This window comes from Moschus berezovskii, chromosome 5 (assembly GCF_049115385.1).
Source record: "Moschus berezovskii isolate FMDL1 chromosome 5, NW_MosBer_1.0, whole genome shotgun sequence".
Classification (NCBI taxonomy): Eukaryota; Metazoa; Chordata; class Mammalia; order Artiodactyla; family Moschidae; genus Moschus; species Moschus berezovskii.
In genome coordinates, this window is record NC_142464.1 from 92,949,818 (window position 1) to 92,974,955 (window position 25,138).

The 25,138-nt window shown below is 37.5% G+C and overlaps 1 protein-coding gene across 2 annotated transcripts in view; it reads left to right on the forward strand.

Annotated features, from left to right (window-relative positions):
- The window catches only part of STAP1 (signal transducing adaptor family member 1), a 33,197-nt gene extending 13,027 nt beyond the window's left edge, over positions 1-20,170 (forward strand). The window contains exons 3-9 of one of the 2 annotated variants that reach the window (XM_055434031.2): positions 4,055-4,168; positions 6,526-6,582; positions 9,796-9,968; positions 11,620-11,748; positions 16,648-16,717; positions 18,491-18,587; positions 20,035-20,170. In XM_055434031.2, the coding sequence (XP_055290006.1) occupies positions 4,055-4,168; positions 6,526-6,582; positions 9,796-9,968; positions 11,620-11,748; positions 16,648-16,717; positions 18,491-18,587; positions 20,035-20,069 (675 nt within the window). In that variant the 3' untranslated portion in view covers positions 20,070-20,170. The remainder of the gene's footprint in view (positions 1-4,054; positions 4,169-6,525; positions 6,583-9,795; positions 9,969-11,619; positions 11,749-16,647; positions 16,718-18,490; positions 18,588-20,034) is intronic. The other variant, XM_088836369.1, reaches the window with a different exon arrangement.
- The last annotated feature ends 4,968 nt before the right edge of the window (positions 20,171-25,138 follow it).

The following is a 25,138-nucleotide window of genomic DNA, read 5'->3' on the forward strand; positions in this document are numbered from 1 at the left end:
AAAAAGGCTGAGTGCCGAATAACTGATGCCTTCAAACTGTGATGCTGGAGAAGACTCTGGAGAGTCCTTTGGACAGCAAGGAGATAAACCAGTCAATCCTAAAGGAAATCAGTCCTGAATATTCATTGGAAGAACTGATGCTGAAGCTGAAGCTCCAATAGTTTGGCCACCTGATGAGAAGAGCTGACTCAATAGAAAACACCCTGATGCTGGGAAAGGTTAAAGGCACGAAGGGGGCAACAGAGGATGAGATAGTTGGATGGCATCATCGACTCAATGGACATGAGTTTGAGCAAACTTCAGGAGATGGTGAAGGACAGGGAAAGCTGGCTTGTCCATGGTGTAACAGAGTCAGACACAACTGAGTGATTGAACAACAAGGGACGAATTTAAAGCTGCCTTTAAATATTTGAAAGACTGTCAGGGGTCATGTGAAAGAGTCACTGAATCTGTTTAGTGTTATTCCAGGGAAGAGGGACTAGTTCCCATGGGTGGAAATTGTCTAGGGAAAAACTGTAGCTTAATACAAGAAAAACCTTGCCACAGGCAGAGCTGTGAGGATGTAAGTTTCATGTTGTTCAAGATGTTCCATCACAGGCTGGATGACTACATGGAGGAATACCCTGGGGGAGATTCAAGCATCAGAGGGCAGCTAGATTAGACAGATGGCCACTAAGGCTCTTTCAATACTACAATTAAAAACAAAAGATAAAAAAAAAATTAAAAAAAAAACAAACAAAAGATAGACTCCTTTCTTCTAATCAGTAGATAAGCTTATGATACTTTATCTAATTCCACCATTTCTTCCTCTGTTGCTTCCTCCTTTAGCTTTAGATAATTTATCAGAAAAAGATTCTGTGTAATCTAAAAATTTTGTCCCCCTTCCCTTATACCTCTGCTTCTATTTTTAATTGTTCTTTGTTCATTGAAGATAAATAGATCAACCCAGACTTACCCTCAACCATATCAATACAGGAATAGCTTTGGGAAAAAATTCATTTCCTTATTTTTTATGCCTTACCTTAGTCAGAAAACTAGAATAAGTATACTTACAAGAATATAATAAAATAAATTACATTGGGCACAACAGAGAAGGAAGTAAAAGGAGATAAAAATAAGTCAAGAATGAGGGGGATTTAGCAAAAAATTATAACTAATATAATAATACCTAATAAGATTAGAGATGGTACTAATCTTTCAGCTATTGCAGAGCACGTCTGGTCAGCAGCATACAGACCAGTCCACATAGACCAACTGCTTAGAAGGAATGTTTTTATTATATTAGATCTGCCTCTTACAAACTATGCGATTTGGGGTACGTTTTACATTTTCTCCTTGAACCTTGGTTTGTTTTGTCAAAGTGTTCTCCACGTATTTTCACATCGAAAGAACAGTTGATGACTCCCTGAATTTATCATTAACAGTTGACTGAAGGATAAGAATTATAACTAAAGATTTTGAGCAGATGACATTTATACATTTAATTATTTTCATTATGAATATAATTATACTCTCAGGTCCTTGGAATGCCAGAACATTTCACCGAGTAGTTGCTTATTTTATCACGGTATCAATGGACACCAGAACCAAGGCTTTTCCTTTTATTGGCCACACAAGTGAGGTTTTTCTGTTATTCCCTTGTACCCTGTACTGAAGGACATGGGACAGAGTTATTGCTATAGAATGAGAAAATTATGTAAACTAGAAAGAGATCTCTAGACTGAAAATACAGACAGCTGAATTCTAGTGTGAGTTCCAGTGTTTATGAGAACTTGAATAAATTACTCAAAATCACTGGATCCCAGTTTCCACGATTTTAAATGAGGTTCTTGTTTTTTTTTTATTTTTATTTAATAAATGGTACAAAGCACAATGAGGTTCTTGTGTCAGATTATTTTATGGCGAGAGGATTTATGGTATTTCTCACCCTAGCTAGCTAGGTAGGCTGTGAGTGGGAATAAAATTTGAGTTTCTTTTCCTATGTCTTATAGTTTCACACCCTCTGGTATACTGTGTGGAGGGGTATTGTGAGAGTTCATCCCAGTATCGGACACAATCACCTATTTGTGAGGGCTGTAAGGGTGGAATTTCATGCCATGTATTACAAAAAGAAAAGAATAAAACAGAAATGTCTGAATAGGATCCTTATAACCAGCAGCATGTAAATCCTGAATATTCATTTGAAGACTGATGCTGAAGCTGAAGCTCCAACACTTTGGTCACCTGATGCAAAGAGTGACTCATTGGAAAAGATCCTGATCCTGGGAAAGACTGAGGGTAGGGAGAGAAGGGAGTGACAAAGGATGAGACGGTTCTGTGGCATTACTGACTCAGTGGACATGAGTTTAAGAAAACTCTGGAGGACAGTGAAGGACAGGGAAGCCTGGCCTGCTATAGTCCATGGGGTTGCAAAGAGTCTAACACAACTGAGCGACTGAACTGAACTGAACCAGTAGCATTTGGTAAATGCTGAACAATGGCTTTCCAGGAAAAATTATATATGAACATACATATTTATTATAGATATTACTGATACAGAGAATGTGTAGTACATAGTTAAAAAGTAAAATACATACTCTTCACTAACTTCCATATAGGCAATTAATTCTCACAGAATACTTTGCTGATTTTTCTGAACCTGTATCTGTAGCCAATTATTATTCAATTATGATTTGACAAATGGAGCTGTTTTCCAATCTGCTGTTTCCCTAATATTTTTATTGTCATTAAATTATTATATTTGACATGAATGTTGGCCAATGTTTTTGTTTACATTAATGAGTAAGAGGCAAGCAAAGCAATAATTATGTATGTAAGAATGTCACCCATTTGTCAATTACGTGAGCAACATCTTTGTTGAGTGAGATAATGATTTTTGAATTATGGAAGAATATTTTGTCATTTTTTGTTCTGTTTACAATGAAAAAGCTTGAGAGACAGCAAACTTTAAAATTTCATCTGCAGTATTGACATTTTCCCCTTCGCTTTCTGAAGTTTAGATCAGCAAACTGTGGTCTTTGAGCCAAATTTAGCCTATGGCCTATTTCTGAATAGTCTATAAGCTAAGAATATTTTTCACATTTTTAAAGTGTTGTTTAAAAAAACAAAGAAGCATTTGCAACAAAGGCCATATATGGACACAAAGCCTAAAACATATCCTATCTAGCCTTTGTAGAAAAAGTTTGTGGGCCCCTTGGACAATTAACAAAACAAAACCTAAATCAAACCTTAATTTGTTGTTGTTTAGTCGCTCAGTTGTGTCTGACTCTTTTGAAACCCCATGGAATGTAGCCCACCAGTTTCCTCCGTCCATGGGATTTTTCCAGGCAAGAAATACTGGAATATATAGTGGGTTGCCATTTCCTTCTCCAGGGGATTTTCCCAACCCAGGATTGAACCTGAGTCTCTGGCACTGCAGGCAGATCCTTTACTGCTGAGCCACCAGTAAGGTTTACCAGTTTTCATGGTGTAAAAATTCCCACCGTGACTAATTTCACCCTATCGATGTTATTTCACTGTCCATGGGGTTGGAAAGAAAGGTTCAGCAGCACACCATCACAGTATGTTTATAGCATTTTCACTACATAGAAATGAAGGTATAAATAAATACAAGAGCACAGAGAATATTAGGGTTGGCCAAAAAGTTCTTTCATCTTTTTCCATAAATATGAAAAACCTGAACAAATTTTGGCCAACTTGATAGTAATATAACTAGGAAAACAGGAGTTTTGAATTTTAATTACTTTTGTTGCTAATATGATTTATTAACTTTATGTTTATATAATTTAATTTTTAGTAACAATTGGCTTGCAAAATTCCTGAAAATTTCTCAACTGGCTTTCGCAAAGTATGAGCCAGTTGAGTATACCACCACATAATACATTTTCCAACGCCTTCTGGGTTGGGAAGGGGTGCCACGCACAGCTGAAAGCTAGGATACCATGCCAAGTACAAATAAGTTGAAAAGAAGATATTATTTTTCTTTCTGCTAGAATTAATATCAATGTATACTACTCATGAAGTAATTTAATGAGATTTCCCTTTATTTTTGCAGTATGTTGACAAGTTAGATATAATAGACCTTACATGCCTTACTGATCAGAATTCAACTGAAAAGAACTGTGTAAAATTCACCCTTGTTTTGCCAAAAGAGGACGTACAATTGAAGGTGAGTGAGAAGAAATTAGTCTAAATTAAGTCATAGTTATAAATTGTATTCACCTCTTCAAAATCTTAAAAGGAATTAAAGAGGAATTATGTGAGGAGTACCAAGTCCTATATTTTGTTAACATTTCTTGTCTTTTGCCAAGAACCATAGTTTTCTAAATAAGAATTTGAAAGGTCACATTCCCTGTTTAGTATACAAGCACACTGAAACCATATACTTCTGTCCTCTGGCAAAGTCAGAAATCCATCCCACCTGGTGTTTTTAGAAAGTTGTTCTTGAATTAGCATCTAAGAACTCAGCATTCACTGAGGTCCCAGATGATTCTGAGACACGTCCAACATGATATATGTTTGGAACCACTGAAGTAGACATACTCATATTTCACAAATTGAGAGACATTCTGCTAGGCAAATGGCCTATGTTAATCAAAAATACCAGTGTAAGAAAAGCCAAAGAAGTACTGGACACCTGTTCACGTTTATGGAGACTAAGAAGTCAAAACAACTAAATGCAAAGTGTGACTGGATTGGATACTCAATCAGAAAACAAAAGCTATAAAGAACCATTAGAAAATTGAATGAGAATTGTTATATATACTCAATTTGTGAAATGTGGACTTAATCTTGTAAAACTCTAAATTCTACACAGGCAGAGATCTGTTTGTTAAACTTAGCACTGTATGAAAGTGAAAGAAAGTGAAAGTGAAGTCGCTCAGTCGTGTCCTACTCTTTGCAACCCTGTGGATTGTAGCCCACCAGGCTTCTCCATCCATGGGATTCTCCAGGCAAGAGTATTGGAGAGGGTTGCCATTTCCTTCTCTAGGGGATCTTCCCAACCCAGGGACTGAACCCAGATCTCCCGCATTGCAGACAGACGCTTTACCCTCTGAACCACCAGGGAAGTATACCACTGTATACCAGTACCTACGTAGGAAAAGGTTTTTTCTTGAATTGACATTGAAAGTGAGCCAGTGAAAGTCAACCAACAACTGCAACATAGAGAATTAACTTGCAGTTGAATAAGATGTAGCTGGATTTAATCTTGAAAGCGCTGTCCTTTAGCTTCAGTGTACCAGAAATCACTCATACTCAGGAAATGTGAGGTCCCATTCCCAAGCCTGGGCCTCTGAATCTGCGTTTTAAGCAAGCTCCCTGGATAATTCTGATGTGGCATTTAGAGTATAACCTTGAAGTCAGATGCTCAGATTTGAACTCTGGCTGTTTTATTTGTTAGTGTGTAATTATAGACAACTTACTTAACCTCTTTATTGCCTTTGTTTCTTCATCCAGAAGTAAGTCTTAATTCAGATGTAACCCTCTTACTAAGGCCTACCTGGACTACTTTATTAAAATTGCTGCTGTTTTCCCTTTCCCCTCACCACTAATGGTGTTCTCAATCTCTCTTAATCTTGCTCTACTTTTTATTTCCACTTGACGTTAAAACATTTACTCAAAATTATGTTTATTATTTATTCCTTACTAGACCCTAAGCTCTATGAGAATAAAGAGTTTTTATTCTTAGGTATAAACTAGGAGAAGAAAATGGCAACCCACTCCAGTATTCTTGCCTGGAGAATCCCAGGGACAGAGAAGCCTGTTGGGCTGCCATCTATGGGGTCGCACAGAGTCGGACACAACTGACGCGACTTAGCAGCAGCAGCAGCAGCACTTAAAGACACTCAATGAGTATCTATTAAATGAATAAATCTGTAAAATGAAATTTTTTTAAAAAGTCATTTTTTTGCACAATTGCCATGGCTAAATCAGTTAATATAGGTGAATGCTTAGAACAGTAGCTGCCACTTAATAAATGTTGGCTTTATCAGTAATATTTAGAGCTAAGAATTGGAAGCTTTTAAGGTAACTTACTACTTGGTTGCCTCAAACTTAAAGCCAATCACTATTAAATATCAGTAGGGGGAGTAACTATGAACTGAAAATTGCAGAAATAAGTGTGCCAACACTGACATTTTTTCAAATTAAATAAATATGTACACTTTTACTTGTTTAATAAGCAAACAGATTAAAGCTACGTACTTCTGTCTTCTGACAAAAGAAAATGGTGTGGAAATATTTCATAAAAATACACAATAATGGTTCTAAGAAAAAGGAAATTGAATTATTGCTTAACTGATTTTAAGGGGTTTAAAAAATACTTGACTTTTTAAAACTTTGTGCTTCAATAGAAGACGATGCAGTTTGTCAATATTGCTGGGTTTCGAGGGCTTACATATTTGGGGTCTTATAAAACAGTCATATGAAATTCTAAAGTTATTTTAAGTTAATAAAAGTATTAATGTTTAAGGTTATTCATGTCTTTTCCTCTTTGTCCTTATCTGTTTTTGTCTTCATCTTTAGACAGAGAATACAGAAAGTGGGGAAGAATGGAGAGGCTTCATTCTTACAGTAACAGAGGTAGGAAGGACAAATTTTTGATTGACTCACTCATTCGACAAATATTTCCTGACTGAACACTATGAGCCATGATGACTGAAGGGATTGATGTTATTAGTAATTGGAAAGTACAGATATAAACCTTTACACTTACTCATGAAATTTTTATTTTTAGTGGGTGAATGAAAAGGAGAAAATAAGAAAACAAACCAGAAAATTTAAAATTGTGATAACCATTATGAAGAAAATCAACAGGGCAATGATTCTAGCTGGTGAATAACAGGTGGTCAGAGAGATCTACTTTTCAGTCTTATCCTCTGGACACAGTGGTCCTTTGTGTATTCTGATATTCAGAGCTACATGGTATCTTCTAAAATAACTTCCAGCTCCTTTTTATTCATTTAATATACATTTATAAAATGCAGAGATGGATTTTAGGAATGTGCTGTGCCCAGTTGCTCAGCCACATCTGACTTTTTGCAACCCCGTGAACTGTAGCCTGCCAGGCTCCTCTGTCCATGGAATTTTCCAGGCAAGAATACTAGAGTGGGGTGCCATTTCTTACTGCAGGGGATCTTTCCAATCTAGAGATGGAACCCGTGTCTCTGTTGTCTCTTGCATTGGTCAGGCAGATTCTTTAACACTGGGAAGCCCCAGATTTTATGAATAACATAGGCAATATGACAGGGACAGACTATCAAAATGAAAAGTGACCTTTCAACATTTTAGTGAGTCTTAAGACAAAGGGAAGCTTATCTGTTCCACTCTGTGGCATCTTATCTGAGACAAACAGTAAGATCTACCGACGAACAGTTACAGTCAACTCTTGCAGCAAGATAAATACTATTATTTTAAATAAATCCACTAAGAAACATGAGGTACTTTGAAAACCAACTCCCTAAAGGGCACCATGTTTTCTAATACTCTTAGAGGACGTGAAAACTTCCCATGTTTGTTAGGGTCAGATAAAGACAGACTTTATCCAAAGTTAGTTTCCAAGTAAAGTCTTTACATTCACATGAAATAAGCACTGCACTTTACAAAGATGATGGATGTTGGTTCTTTCAGCCAAAAACAAATAAATGTTGGAGGTTCAACTACCACGTAGCAAAGTCACAGGAAGCTAGAAGAGTGGGATTGTTAGAGATGTAAAAGGAGTATTGACTTGAGGGGAGGGAGAAACTCTTTGGGGAACTGCCTTCCCTCCCTCTGTTGTGGAAAGTCACTGTTGTGTGTGTGGCCTGGCACTTCTTACACTGGAGTACAACATCCCAAAGGTATGTGGTTAGGCATCAAGGAATACACTAAAACTACTGGGAAGAAACTTGGGTTACATTTTTCCTAGAACACTATATTTGACATTTTGGCACAAAATGTTTATTTTTACTTTTTCCCCTGGGATAAGGATAAAAAGCATTGTTTTTAAATTAAAATGTGCAGAATTAAAATAAAATTCATGTGAACTTTCAAAAGGTGACAATTTTTGCCTCAAACGTTGTGCTCTATGGTAGTGGTGTAGTTGCTAAGTCATGTCTGACTCTTGTGACCCCGTGGACTGTAGCCCGCCAGGCTCTTTTGTCCATTGGATTTTCCAAGCAAGAATACTGGAGTGGGTTGCCATTTCCTCCTCCAGATCTTCCTAACCCGGGGATCAAACCTACGTCTCCTCCTGCATTGCAAGTGGATTCTTTACTGCTGAGCCACCACTTGTGCACAATGTTCCCAGATCACTCTGTGTATACATTCATACCATACTGTCGTTAGGGCAACTTTAGTAAAAGTTTCAGGAACATAGTCTATAGTTGAAAGTGCAGAGACACAGCTTTTGAATTAAACTGGAGTTTGAATCCTGGCTCCTCAACTTTCTAGCTATGTGACCCTGGACTAGTTATTTAATCTTTCTGAGCTTTTTTTTTCTTTAATTTGTAAAGTAGGAATAGCAATGTCTATTTTGTAGCATTGCTGTGAAGATTTGCAATAGCATGATGCTTGGGATATAACAGGCAATTGATAAGGGACAGTCATTTCATCAGTTTTTCCCCATTCTTTTTCTCTATTGATATATAAGGGAATGCTTTACTGATTATTAGTTAGTTATTCAGAAGAATACTCTTTAAGATTCATTAGATAATGTGTAAATAGAAAATGAAGTTCTAGTGTTTTCTTCCCACATTCCAAAGAACTTTCTTATACACCACCTGGAAAGTGTGTACCCTACTCTGGAGCTCAAAATGATAATCAGACACAGCTGATTATTTAGGCTAGGTAGTTTCACATAAAGAAAAATATTCTACCATTTAGATTATAACTTTCAAGAGTACATAGCTGGTCATGCTGCTGCTAAGTCACTTCAGTCGTGTCCGACTCTGTGTGACCCCATAAACGGAAGCCCACCAGGCTCCCCTGTCCCCGGGGCTCTCCAGGCAAGAACACTGGAGTGGGTTGCCATTTCCTTCTCCAATGTGTGAAAGTGAAAAGTGAAAGTGAAGTCGCTCAGTCGTGTCCGACCCTTAGCGACCCCACGGACTGCAGCCCACCAGGCTCCTCCATCCATGGGATTTTCTAGGCAAGAGTACTCGAGTGGCTTGCCATTGCCTTCTCCGAGGCGAGCTCTAGGCTGGCCAAAACCCCGCAAGAATTCATAATGAAGTCTAAATCAGGAGTATGAATATAGCTAAGGTGAATACAGATGACGCAATCCAAACACTTTTCTAGAAAAGCTATTAAAAACAAGTTATTAAAAAACCTTAGTAGGTAGAGCAGTATCATAATTCTAATGTGTGAGTGAAAATTCAAAATATAAACACAAATACATCAAAAATATAGATCTCTGATTGATTCTCAGTCATTTAACAAATATTTCTCTCAACCCCATTTGCCATATGGCTGGGGGAACTTATTCCAGGTAACCTTTGGGACAGCTGGGCAACATGCAGGTGCTCTGGGACTTCCCTGACAGTGAGATCCAGTGAGCTCAGAATAAAAAAACGAGAGGTTTGTTGTTACTGGAATCAGCTTGTAGTGCCAGGTACACTTTGTTTTGGACCAGACCAAAAGGAATGTTTCTTGGAAGAAAAAACTAGTTGGTTTAGAGGCAGTTCTAAGACATTAAGATCCTCTATTCAAGATCCTCCCCTCCCATCTCTGTTAGGGACCGAACAGGCTCATCTTTGCTAAAACCAGTTAGTTACTTGGCTGCCTTTCTTGTTTGCCTACTACTTTAATTGGTTTCAGCTGTCAGTTCCCCTACATGTGTCACTCCTTCCTGGGCAAGTAATTAGACTGCATGAAGTCCTAGAGAAAGAAAAGAAAAGGAGGATTGAGACAGAGCGGACACCGAGCTCATCTCCAGAAAAAGGGAAGCAACCAGTTGAAGACTATGAGGATGTACTGAACCCTATGCCAGCGTAAGTGCACCATGAACTCCAGTTTACTTATTAGGTTGTTAAAAGTTTCTAGTTATCAAGAAGAGCTAGTCATTGGACTCATTAAACCAGGAACAATAACTGTCTTGTGGATGTACAGTATATCTCTGAGCTCTTGAGTTCAAGCCACATTTCCTCTTCTATGTTCTATCAACAAAATGCAGACTTGAACTAAGTTTCTTACCACAGAGGAAATTCCCTTCCACCCACACCTTTAGACTAAACAGATATTTTTTTCCAAAGAACAAACCTAAATAAAAATTCTATGTAGAAGGAAGGAAAAGATGTTTTTTCACCATGAAACTCTATGATTGACTGAGTTTCTATCAGGAAATTGGACCAAAGATTCAAGATACCTGAACGTTTTCCTCAATGGGTCAATCAGTGACTAGTCTTGAGCATGTACTTTGAGGAAGACTATTTGAAATGGGCAAAGTGTTATTGGAGATGAAAAGGCACAGAACATCCTAACAACAGCAACAGTCTACATTAGTTTTTTAACTTCTTATATTGTTGAAAGTGTGACTAAGACTGTGACCTCTGGAGTCTAGGTTTTCTTATCAATGAAACTTGTCCTGGTACCATCTTTGACATCAGGTTCTGACATATATTCCACCTGTACTACAACCACTGAAAACTGCTAGCCGTTCTCTTAGCTGAAACCAGGATTAATAGGCTAAAAGTCACCTAGACTGCTTCTTTTTCTTGTTTTTGCTCAATGAAACAAATAATACATGTTTATTACAGATAAAAGATTAAACTCACTCATTGTTCCACCTCTCAGAAATACTTTTTTCAATATCTTGGTGTATTGCTTACGAGTTAAATTTTTTTCTGTTGAAAAACCAGACTTTTCAGTGACTACAATATTTACTATAAGTGCAAAAGAATAAGAAGTGCTTTCTACAAAATTTTACACATAAAAATGCTACCAATGCCATTAAAAACCCATATTATACCAAAGGAGTGAATTCAGACAAACCCTTAAGTATGTTATTTAAAAGAGATCATACAACAAAACAAACTATGTGTGTGTGTATATATATATATATATATATTCTTTTTCTTTTTATAACTTTGAATTTTGTATTGGAGTACAGCTGATTAACAATGTTGTGATAGTTTCAGGTTGACAGCAAAGGGACTCAGCCACACATATACATGTATTCATTCTCCTTCAGACTCCCCTCCCATCCAGGCTGTCCTCAGCAGACACAGCAGTATAGCAGACTTCCTGTGCTATACTATATATATGTTTTGTATCCCTGAAAAGAAACCACCAACAATTATTTATCTAAGAGCCTATTATAAACTGAAACTGGAAATATATTGTTATCTTAGACTTTCAAGTGGTAATGGGAAATATATACTGATCAGTAGATAACTCTTCAGGTCTTCATTGTTTAAAAATAAAGGCTTTGGAGGAATGAAGGAAGCAGGGCCTTACGTATTATATCCGCATACTCCTAGTGGCACAGGCTTGTAATAATATTAATTATATCACATTAACTATAATAATAAAGCTGGAAATGGTAATAAAAGTTAATAACTGTATTTCTTAGAGTTAGTAGCATCTTTTAAAGTAATGATCTTCATCAGTTAAAAAACATTTTTTTTAATCTCACCTCTGTAGATGTTTTTACTCAGTGTCCCGGAAAGCAGCAACTGAGATGCTCGAGAAGAACCCTTCCATGGGAAATATGATCCTGAGGCCTGGCAGCGACAGCAGAAATTACTCCATCACCATCCGGCAGGAGATAGAGTATGTTTAATTTTAAAATGTATGGAATTGTTGAAAACATGATTATCACTTTAGAAAGCAGTCATACAAGTTCAGATCTGCACCTGCTATGTGTTTCATTGGGGATAAACATGTGAACACAAGAATAGGGAGGGAATGTTATATAAACAATGCTAGTCAAAACTAGTATTTGTAGTAGGGAAGAACAGTGAACAGATTATTTGGTCCTGGATATAGTTCTGTTATTCATTTGCTCACTCAACAAATATTTATCGAGCAACTATAAGCCAAGTGATACCCTAGATACTAAGGATACAGCAGTGAACAAAATCCTTGGTTTAAGGGATGTCCTAAGTCACAAAGCTGAACCCAGGGCCATGGTGTGGTGGCTCCTGAGCCTCTTACCTGTGTAGCATCTGATCAAGGCAGTGACTGGATGGAGCCCCTCTTAGCTAGGAGCCAACTCTCAGGTTGGGGGTGTGGGAGAAAGTAGAGGCAGGTACCCTGAGGTCCTGGCCCTTCTCCAGCAGTTCATGAACTTGGCATAGAGCTTAGAATTGTTAGCATCGAATCTGAAGCTGAGACTGAAACATTTCAAATCCTAGCTGTGACAAGCCAAACACTCCATATCTGTCCACCTTTCTCCAAATGCACTCCCCACCCCCAACCAGTCCCTGGAAGGTGCACAGTCTGAGTGCCTCTCTCCTTCTCCATGTGTTTGTTCCTCAATTATTACACAGCATTGTTTTTAAGTTTCATGGAAATGATGTATAATACTCACCAACCTACAGCTTTATGTTTACCCTGAGGACATGCTTTTGGATTAGTCCATATTGTTACTTGGAGATCTTGTCCTCTTGTAGGTCAATATTTAACTCTTCTTTAATGCTCTTCAATAATATTTTATAAATTTTTAATACAGTACTGCATATTTCTTGTTGGATTTTATTCTGAGTCATCTTAAGGTTTTCTAAATGAAATTTTTAAAATTTGAATAATTCTTATTTAGCAAAAAACTTTATCTCACAGATTTTTTAAGAGAAATATAATCTAACAACTTGAAAGTTAAATTAGATCACATAAGTGATTAATTTTTTTCTTTCATACTCTTGGTTAGATTGATTCATTTATATGTGAACCCTGTGCTGCCATTCTGCATGAAAGGAACAAAATCCTGAGATCTAATGGCTCTTCAAAGACTGTATATTTCCTGTACAATAGTAGAAAGATCTCTTTTCCTGTGGTCTAAATATAGTCCAACTTTCAATTTGCATTTTCCATATGAGTGGGCTATGAGAAAGAACAGAGCTTTCTGTTGTAAATATGGGTTGTGACCAAATGCAATGAGTTTCTATTCTTAGGATATGGATTTAATGTCACAGTATTCATTCATATTATATTTAAGTTACATTTAACCTCACTAGAAAAAGTCTGGCAAAGGAGTTCATATCAAAATTACCTAACTGTAATTTTAGTAAACATACTTCTAGTTTAAATTCATACAGAAATTCATGCTTGTATAGCTGATGGTCCTAAGAACTTATAACATTTCATAAAACTGATTTTCTCTCCACTCTCAAGAAAAGTTGCTATCTAGATATCAAGGAGTAAGGTAGAACGGTCAGAGTATTTTAACACAAAAGACAGTATATGGTTATTTAGGCTTTGGGTATAGTTTATACTTGATGAAAGTGCCTAGGAAAAATTTTAACTGTTTTTCCACAAGTATTCCTTAAGAGCCAGATATATCCATGATGTAAAGGATTATTATATGTGTTCTCTAATGTCTCAAAATAGGTCTTTTAGGATGCCTGGATATAATATATTGTTTAACAGGTCATCTAATTTTATTTTTTTTTAACTTTTTTTTTTTTATTGGAGGCTAATTATTTTACAATATTATATTGGTTGGTTTTGCCATACATTGACATGAATCCGCCCTGGGTGTACATGAGTGAGTTCCCCTTCCCGAACCCCCTCCCTCCCACCTCCCTCCTCCCCTTATCCTCCCTCTGGGTCATCCCCGCATACCAGCCCCAAGCATCCTGTAATGTGCATCGACCCTGAACTGGTGATTCGTTTCACATATGATAATATACATGTTTCAATGCCATTCTCCCAAACCATCCCACCCTCACCCTCTCCCACAGAATCCCAAATACTGTTCTATACATCTGTGTCTCTTTTGTTGTCTCGTATACAGGGTTATCATTTGCATCTTTCTAAATTCCATATATATGCGTTAGTACAGGTCATCTAATTTTAAAGGATAGCAGTTATAGAGAGCAGTAGAAGTTAAGCCTGTTAGACTGTGGCGCTTAATGTAAAGACTTTGGCAGAAATCTAGACTATTAGGAAGCACCTGTGTTACCCACACAACCAGTTCACTCTCTTGCAGGTTGTAGGAGAAATGTTCTTTCAGCCATGTAAATTTACACCCCTGTGTCTGGTAAAACACCAACTGAAAAGGACAAGTTGGTTTACAAAGCCATACTTGAAAGTAAAATTATCTCCATCTGTTAATAAATCAACTGTGGGGGGAAAGATTATAGTTCTCAGGAAGAAACAAAAGTCATTCAATGGCAACTTATCAGGTGACTCCTCTTGACATAAGATATCATCCACCTTCACTCAGTCCAGTGATGTGTGAATTCATAAGACATAAAACTATTCTTAGAAGCTTCACAATTTGGTTTTGTTTTCTCAGAATTGTTATGAATACATGGCAAGTTTGAAGTATAAACTCTTTTGGAAGCCATTAGCAAGAAAGCAATAGAAAATACTTACCCCAAATTAATTCCTCTGCAAAATTTGGGGTCAGATGCTAAGATTTTATAGCCAGTTAAGGCCACACATTTTTTTTTTAAAGACAGTTACTTCTTTTATGAGGTTAAAATCAGGACACCTCATTAGAGCAAATTTAACAATCTAGTTTTTTTTTTTCTTCCTCTCCCTTTATTCCTTTGGGAAAACAAAATATGAAAGCAAAGCACAGGTCTGAAATGAGTAAAAACTCAAGTGACTTCAGTGGAATTTTTTTCCTATCTTATTTTTGGCCTTAGAACTTGGTCTTACTAGTTAAAAGTGCCAAGAAGCTCTTAACTTTTGCTGCTTTTCCTCCCACAACTTTGCCAGGGATGATGATGATGGTGATGATGCTATGATGGTTATTATTAGCAACAACAATCACTATCCCAACTTATGGGGTACATTTGTCGGTGTTCTGTTGAGTGTTTGACAAAAACTTCCTTCAAGCACAATAAAAACTGAGACAGTATTTTCCACGTTTTATAAGCAAAGAAGCTGAGACTGACAGAAACTAAGTTAAAATAATGCATTTTAAAAAGTAGTAAAGAAAAAACACAGCTATAATTTACTGTTTACATGTGACAGACACTGTACTAAGGATTTTTCAAACATTAATTCATAACAGCACTGTGAAGAAAGGCATTACCATTTCCATTATATCAATGAAGAAATGAGGCTCAGAGAGTTCACACAACTGAACCAGAATTTGAATCTAGATCTTTCTGTTTATACAGGCCATGCTCCTCAAGCTTTCTATCAGTCTTCCAAGAAATAATAATCATTTATTTCATAGGAATAAAAGAATTCCAGCTGGAATTGGTGAGGGTTTTCAAAAGTATGATTTAAAAAAGTCTTTCATGTAGGGATAAAGATAAAGCCAGAGTCAGACACCTCAAAAGATGGTATTTGTAGGATATCCTCTGTTGAGAAGCTTCCTTCACCAGCCTGTGACTGATTCCTCCTGAAGGTTCAGCACTAGGGAATACATTTTTCCCCCCTTAGGAGGGAAGAGGGTTAGGTTTTATCGTATGTTTTTAGAATAAAGCTTTAGAAGAAGCCTTGGGAATTGTTAGCTGTTTTCCAACATGATACTCAATTAAGAGAAGATCTGGATGTTACAGTAGATGAGGGGATAGTTCCTTAAGTAGAATTATAGATTAGTTCTAGAGGAATGTGATCTGGAAATGGAGAGAGGAGTCATGTGAAAGAACATGGGAGGCTCTGTAGACAAACAATCTGAGAGATAATTTTGCTTGGGCAGCTTCTGAAACTGGAAAGATGTTGAATTAGTTTGTCTTTCAAGCAAACGGAGGCGTAATAAACGCTATTAACTTTTTAACATTAGAGAAGTCTTGGTTCTGACACTACTGCCATATGAATCAAGGGAAATATACTGACTTCTGCTTTCAGTGGAAATTAGTTTTAGCAAACAGCACTATTATATGTGTTACTTTAAAATTCAGTTTTATAAATATTTATTGTGTGCCTAATGCTAGAGTACAAAAATGAATATCCCTTTTAATATAAAGAATATATATTTGATATGCGTATGCCTACATAGGATTTTATAATGTTTTCTACTCTGTAAATTACTAGCATTAAAAAAAATAGTTCCAGCCTGAAAGATTTTCAGCTCTTGATTCCTTTTTTCATCTCAGTTATTCTTTCTCATTCATCCACTCAATGACCCAGGTTTCCTTTTATCCCAAGTGTATAAATGGGCTTCCCAGGTGGCACTAGTGCTAAGAACTCAGCTGCCAATGTAGGAGACATAAAACATGTGGGTTCAGTCCCTAGGTCGAGAAGATCTCCTGGAAGAAGGCATGGCAACCCACTCCAGTATTCTTGCCTGGAGAATCCCATGGATAGAGGAGCTTGGTGGGCTACAGTCCATAGGGTTGCACAAGAGTCAGACACAACTGAATCGACTTAGCACACAGAACACTAGTGTACAACCCCCTAAAAAAAGAGACACAGGAAATGGTGAAGAAAACCCCCCACCCCTTTTTGGCCAAACTAGAATCATGGGAACATCGTTTTTTACTGTACACGTGATATTTTATATTCACTTTAGTTTGATTTGACCGTTATGTACTTCTTTTGGTTTTTCAGCCTGCCAAGAATCAAGCACTACAAAGTGATGAGTGTAGGGAAAAACTACACTATTGAATTGGAAAAGCCTGTAAGTAGCTATTTCCTTGTTGTTGATTAATTTTCTTCTGCTTCTTCCCAAACACCTACCTTACAGAATTCAAAGTAAGGTGGAAAAGCAGACTCTGCCTAGGAGCATAGTGCTGAGAAAAACAGCCATGTTAAGAGGTCCTAAAGGTGGCACACATCCACGGTAAAAAGCGAGATGCAAGAGGAGGTGGAAGAGGCAGTGTAGAAGACCATCTTCTATCAACTCTTGCCACTTCTTTCTCTAAAAATCTTTTTTGATACAGTTGTCTCAAGGAGAGAAAAACATTTTTTACCATCTATTTTACATTCTTCAATTAGAAGTATATAGTATTCCAATATGCTTATTTCTAATGGGAAATTAATCTTTCAGTGTCTGGTCCTTTAATACCTACCATATACGGGCACAAACCTCACCCTACTCCAGGAAGACACTGGTAGGGTAGTGCATTCACTGAATGAATCTACTCATTCTAACAGCCCCATGAAGCTGAGACGGCAGTTAGAGTGTAGCAAGCCCTGCTGGGTGCTAAGGCGTCAGCAGTGAATGAGGCCCAGGTTCGAGGAACGGTGAGGTAATTGACAAATAACACTAGTGTGTGTTGGATGGCGGATGCTATTTAAAAAATAAAACAATACAAAAATTAGGGTTAGGGTTCAGTTCAGTTCAGTTCAGTCGCTCACTCGTGTCCGACTCTTTGCGACCCCATGAATCACAGCACGCCAGGCCTCCCTGTCCATCACCAACTCCCGGAGTTCACTCAAACTCATGTCCATCGAGTCGGTGATGCCATCCAGCCATCTCATTCTCTGTTGTCCCCTTCTCCTCCCGCACCCAATCCCTCCCAGCATCAGAGTCTTTTCTGGTGAGTCAGCTCGTCGCATGAGGTGGTTAGGGTTAGCCCCCCTTTAAAAGTAACAAGTAGTGAAGAAAGGATTGTTCCTTGTCTTCAACCCCTCTTCTACCCCAAATGACATACAGTATTATCACCATTCAGTACTATGTGAGGCACAGAACCAAATACTCTACACACATCACCTAATTTAAGTTTGATCACTACCCCCTGAGTCAGCACCTATTATACAGGTGGGAAAACTGATATTTACACTGGTTTCAGCCAATGAGAATGAAGTAATGTGGCCTGCAGTCTAGGATGCTGGGGAAACAGAGTATCTCTGATGTTAGGCTGCAGTGGTGGGAATTACCCTGTTACAATGAGATATTAAAATACTAAGTCTTCTGGCTTCAAAGGGGTCTTTAGTTTCAAGGAGAAGAAACCAATTTTCTTAAGGCTAACTTAAGCAAAAAAAAAAAAATTAAGAATATAGAAAACTCATAGCATGACCAGAAGGCTAGGAAACCTTCAGGGACTAGGAAGCAGTTATTTGTATTAAGCATCACCTGATTAGGAATCTGCTTTCCTGTTCTTCTACTCAAGTTCAAATTTCACCAGAGGAGCTTTTTGGGCCTAACTTGAGTCACACTCTCATGCAATAACTGGGAAGGATCAGAGTATCCAATTATTGGCCACCAAATTGTATACAACAGGAAAGAGGTAACTTCTTAATAGGGAAGAAGATATGGTTGTATAGGAGAAATAAAATTCATGAATACGTAAAATCTTGAACATTCAGTAAGCCATGGAAGTGAGGAACTGACATGATTTCCTGGAGGATAGGAAATACATAGTAATCTCCATTAAACTTCATTTGAGCTTTCTCTTACTCTATCATTAACACAGGCAACACTGAGACTTCTCTTCCTCTCTTTATACAGGTAACACTCCCAAATCTTTTCAGTGTCATTGATTATTTTGTGAAGGAGACGCGAGGAAATTTACGACCATTTATATATTCAACTGACGAAACCCTTGGTATGTTCTTCACTGTTGTATTAAAAAAAAGAAAACAAAATAACAAAAAACCTATATATAATAGCCACCAGGTAGGATTATAGTCTACTATAATATAGTATTAATGCTGTAATACTATAGGATTATAGTCTATGGTCTATTATATCCTGGTGGATAGAGTACAGGCCCACTCTGGAGAAAAAAACCCTGAGGCATATATTGTAACTACTAGTTTCACTCCCTCGTTCTACTCAGCTTTATCAAATAAGTTTGATAAGAAGAAAACCATAGAGTCATGGAAACCAAACAGAATTTAAAGGTATGGTCTGTCAACAGTGTCAGATGCTTGAGACAGATGAAAATGAATGATGATTAAGGGGAAACTTGGGATTGGTCATTAGACATAGATGACTTGAGAGAAGTCTTATTCCACTGTAAAGGCAGAAGGCAGAGTGCAAGATAACAAGGATTGAGTGGGTGGTGAGGAACTACAGATAAAGATTGTAGTTACGATTGGCTACAGAATTTGTGGGGCCACTTGTTCATAAGTTATTAAGAATTTCAAAACAGTGGTAGCAGACTGTTAAACCAAGCATGGGACCCAGTGCCAGTGCACAGTTCACATGACCACAAAGCTGGCCCTGTTTGTAGTCCAGTTTTTGGCAAAGCAGGGCAGTCTGGATATGACAGTTTCTTTCCATCCTTTTAAACCATTCCTGATACACATGATAACTTGACAAGCTGTAAGCAGCACAGAAAAAAATATCTCCAGCTCGTTTGGATTCAGTTATCAAAACAAACTCCTGTTCTTACAGATTGTGAGGCAAAACAACTTGGTTTGGTTACCTGCATCAGGGCATATCTGGAAAGTCTAATTAAGACAGCCAAGTTTAAAAGTCCAAGTTTTAAAACATGGGTATGACTCTTGTGATGACAAATAGTTTTAACAAACTCAGAGTCTGAAGGAACTTTAGAAAATTATCCAGTAGTGTCTCATTCTATATAGGAATCAATACAAAAAATATTTCTAAAATGTGACCATTCAACTTGTTTGCAAATTTCTAATGATAGCTGCCTCACTGATTTTTGAGGCAGCATAGTTCACTTTTGGTTAGCTTCATTTTAAAGCATTTTTTCTATTAAGTCTGAAACATTCTCCCTTTAACTTATACATATTAATCCGACTTTTGACTTTAAAATGACACATGGTTTTAAAAAAGCCCATCAAATATTTAAAGACAATCACCATGTCCCAGTATCCCTCTGTCCTCTATAAATTATTGGTCCTGTTAGCTCTCTCCCCTCATCTTTGACCTTCTCTATCTTGCAATATAATCACAAATGATGAACACGTTATTATAGATGATGGCATAATACATTACTTGGACTCTACATAAGAAAATACCACCTAGCAGAAATCTCTGGGAATGTGCTATTAATGTGTTTTTCTTTTCTTTTTTTCCTCCAGAGACGAAAGGATTTCCTGTGACATCTTTAAAATAATTTTTTAAAAGTGGGGGGAGGGTGGGGAATCCCAACATTTTTTTTTTCCTCCATGGATGATATTGTGTCAGTTATCTAATGCTATGTAACAAAACCACCCCTAAAACATGGTGGTTATATCAATGACCACTTTATTTACTCACGATTCTGCACATCAGCCACTTGGATTCGATTCATTTGGGCAGTTCTTCTGCTAGTATCTTGATGTCATTTGTAGGACTATAACCAGCTGGTGGCTTGACTGGAGCTAGATGGTCTAAGTTGGCTTCATTCACACATCTGGTGCTGGTGGTCAGCTGGGCCCGGTTGAACCATTCTCTTCATGTGATCTCTAATCCTGAAGGTTAGCCCACATTCTCTCATGTGAGAACTCAGAGCATTTAAAGAGAGAAGGATAGCTGCATGTCCTTGGGCTAAGAATTCTTAGTGATGAGAATTAAGTATGGCTCTCTTGGAGCTTTCATTATAGGAGAAACTGAATTGAATAAATAATCCCAAGTGTGATATATCTTATATACAGGGATTATTTTTCTTCCTTTAAAAAATTTAATTTGCATGCAATAAAATTAAATTTTTGATGTATAGTTCTGGGAATTCTGAATATCATCACCACAATCAAGATATAGAAAGTTCCATCACCTCAAAAAATGCCCTATGTCCTTTCTTTGTAGTTGATTCTTCGCAGACACAGTCCCTGGCAACTACCGATCTGTTTTCCATTCCTATAGTTCAGCATTTTTCCAGAATGTCATATAAATGGTACCGCAGTCCAGAATCTTCTAGGACTTATTTCTTTCAACTCATTATAATGTCTACATTCATGCAAGTGTTGTGTATTATAGTTCACGCTGCTTTATTTATATACTATCATATTTATATAGAATAGTATATAAATACTGGGGAAAATTTCACTGTAGGGAGGTACCAGTTTGTTTATCCATTAACCAACTTAAATATATTAGGGTCATTTCCAGTTCTGGGCAATTATTAAGCTACATAAATATTTGTACACAGATTTTTGTGTGAACATAAGTCTTTATTTCACTTTGGAAAAATATCTAGGAATGAAATTACTGGGTCAAATGATACATGTATGTCTAACTTTATAAGAAACTGTAAAACTCTTTTCACAGGTGGTCCTACCTTTTTACACCTCTACCATCAATGTCTGAGAGCTCTGGTTGCATTGTCAGCACTTCATCTTATCTTTAAAAAAATTATTCTAGTAAGTTTGTAGTGGTATCTCTGTGGTTATAATATGCATTTCCCTAATGATTAATGATGTTGAGTATTTTTTCATGTGCTATTTGCCATTCATGTAATCTATTTTGGCAAAATATACACTTAATTATTTTGACCATATTTTTATTGGGTTATTTGTTTGACAGCTCTGTTCATATTCTTAATACAAGCCCTTTGTCAGATAAATGATATGCAGATATTTCACTTTGTTTTTCATTCCTTTAAAACCATCTTTTGCAGAGTAGAAGCCCATCAACTTTTGCTTCTGTGGATTGCACTTTTTTGTGTTATATCTGACACATTTTTGCCTAGCTCAAAATTAAAGACTGTTTTCCTTCTAACTAACCTTGGAAGTTGTACAGTTACATATGCTGCCTTATGTTGTATTACTTGAGCCAGTCATAAATTCTTGTTTCAAAGTAACTGAAAATATTCTGTCTCCTGATGGTTGGTTGCAAGGTTCTAAGAGAAAAGCACGTGACCATGCAAATATCACTGTGGCCATATTTGGAAATTATCATCTTCCAAAATGTAAATATGATGATTAACTTTAGTCTGACTTAATCTGAATATGCATGTTGCAATACAGAGTTAATCATTAAAAGATAAAAGTTACTAAATTAGTAAAGAAAATAATATGTATAGTTCACGAAAAGAAAAGCCATACTATTTATATTAAGAAAGAATTTAATGGAACGAATTGGTTAAATAGGTTTTGTGAGAATTGAAAATGTCAGCAATGGACACAACTACCAAAGGGAAGAGGACAGGATTATTAGAACCTGGAAATCTAGAAGAGACACCCTGAAGAGAGGCAGAAAAAAGGTAGAGCCTGGGAACCAACCACAACTACTGGAAGCAAAGCCATTACTGTGGTGATAAACTGATGACCAGGAACCAAATTCCAATAGTCAAAGTCTCTTCTCCCTTTCTCCAGCTTTCCAGTCTCCTTCTAGCGCCCCTTAGTGAACCTAAGGGAAGCAAGATAATGAAGGACAAATAGGGTTTACAAAGTTCTAGAATACAGAAGCATATCTAGAATTGAGAGACAACCATTTAATAATACCTGGCATACATAGAAATTTAAAAAGTAAACAAATTTTTAAAAGCAATAGAGAAAAACCATAGAACAAGCTAGACAAAAAATAAATCCCCCCAAAATAAAATGTCAGAAATAAATTAGTCATTATATTAAATGTAAGTAGCCCTTAGTGTTCCACTTTAAAGACAAAGAATATCAAGTTGAACTACCCACACTTTATGCTGGAAATAAAGAAACACTCTCCTAAAAAACCTAAGAGTTGAAGAAGAACAACCCCTAATGAAAATTTTGAAATAAAGTGGGCTGAGTTAATTTGGACTAACATTCTCACTTGAAAATATTTAGGAAAGTTAGACAAAATGTATTTGAAAAAGTATTGGATATCAGAAAGCTAAGTTAGTGAATAATTATCAGGCTAGTATCTGGGAGAAAATAGAAATTCACAAAGGAAATGAATTCTTCATCTGTGAGCACTTGAACCCTGGGAGCTTTTGTAGATTTTTTAAAGGTCACTGAGAAGCTGAGCAAAGCTAAAACATTCAAAGGATTCAAAGGTAGAATGTAGTACCAGCAAAGAGGTGGGGGCTCTGGCTCTGGTAAACCCAGTCTACAATAGCAAGTTTGAAGAAGTTCTGAATTAAGGATTAACAGGAACTAAGGGTACTAGTACAGTCAGCTCAGCTTTGAGTTACATGGATGACTCAGAAAAATCCCAGTCCTGAAATTGTGTCAAAAAGATCCTCAATTCCTAGTGCCTAAGACGACAGAGAATGAGATGGCTGGATGGCATCACCGACTCTATGGACATGAGTTTGAGTGAACTCCGGGAGCTGGTGATGGACAGGGAGGCCTGGTGTGCTGTGATTCATGGGGTCACAGAGAGTCGGACACGACTGAGCGACTGAACTGAACTGAACTGAAGTAATTACCAGAGCATATGAAAAGTCTTATGGACAATGAACATATCACGTTAGGAATCAAACTGCAGTTGCTCTTTGAACAACGTGGCAATTAGGCACCAACCCACTGCACAACTGAAAATCTGCCTATGAGTTTACAGTCTGTCCTCTGTAACTGAGGTTCCATTTCCATGGATTGTAAGATACTGTAGTATGTATTTTGTGGAGAGACTAAAGAGCCTCTTGATGAGGGTGAAAGAGGAGAGTGAAAAAGCTGGCTTAAAAGTCAACATTCAAAAAACTACAATCATAGCACCCAGTTCCATCATTTCATGGCAAACAGATGGGGAAAAAGTGGAAATGGTGAAAAAATTTTGTTTTCTTGGGACCAAAATCACTGGGGACAGTGACTACAGCCATGAAATTAAAAGACATTTGCTCCTTGGAAGAAAAGCTATTAAAAACCTAGATAATGTATTAAAAGGAAAAGATATCACCTTGCCAATAAAGATCTGTATAGTCAAAGCTATGGCTTTTCCAATAGTCACGTATGGATGTGAGTTGGACCATAAAGAAGGCTGAGTGTTGAAGAATTTATGCTTTTGAATTGTGGTGCTGGAGAAGACTCTTGAGAGTCCCTTGGACAGCAAGGAAATCAAACCAGTCTATTCTAAAGGAGATCAACCATGAATATTCACTGGAAGGACTGATGCTGAAGCTTCAACACTTTGGCCACCTGATGCGAAGAGCTGACTCACTGGAAAAGATTCTGATGCTGGGAAAGATTGAGGGCAGGCGGAGATGGGACAACAGAGGATGAGTTGGTTGGATGGCATCACCGACTCAACTGACCCAAGTTTTAACAAACTCCGGGAGACAGTGAAGGACAGGGAAGCCTGGTATGCTGCAGTCTGCATGCTAAGTTGCTTCAGTTGTGTCCGACTCTGTGCAACCCTATGGATTTAGCCCACCAGGCTCCTCTGTCCGTGGGATTCTTCAGGCAAGAATAATGGAGTGGGTTGCCATGCCCTTCTCCAGGGGATCTTCCCGACCCAGGGTGTCCTGCATTGTAGGTGGATTCTTTACCATCTAAGCCACTAGAGAAGCCCATGCTGCAGTCTATGGGGTCGCAAAGAGCCAGACATAACTTAGAGACTGAACAACAGCAAGATATATTTAGTGAAAAAAATCTGCACGTAAGTGGGCCCATTCAGTTCAAAATTCTGTTGTTCAAGTTTGTCTACAAGCAGGTCTTCAAATATAATGTTGGCATAAAGGTAAAGGTAACCACACATACAAGAACACAAGATAATGAGAATTAGCAGAAACAAACATAGGGCACCCAGGAGAGCCTCAGATTTGGGAATTATTAAACACAGACTGCTGCTGCTGCTGCTAAGTCGCTTCCGTCGTGTCCGACTCTGTGCAACTCCATAGGCAGAAGCCCAGCAGGCTCCTCTGTCCCTGGGATTCTCTAGGCAAGAACACTGGAGTGGATTGCCATTTCCTTCTCCAATGCAGGAAAGTGAAAAGTGAAAGTGAAGTCGCTCAGTCGTGTCCAACTGTTAGCGACCCAATGGACTGCAGCCTAATAGGCTGCTTCATCTATGGGATTTTCCAGGCAAGAGTACTGGAGTGGGTTGTCATTGCCTTCTCCAAACACAGACTATTAAATAATAATGCTTTTCATGTCCAGTTAGATGAAAGACATAAAATTTCAGCAGGGAAATTAGAAACTGTGACGTGCTAGGTTTGGATATTTAAAATTAGAAATTTAAGAACTAAAAATACAAAGGGCTAAAAATAAGCAAGATGCATTACAAAACTTAAGTCAGGAAGATTTGTTCCGCCAAGTATCAAAAATAATATATCAGCTATAGTAATGA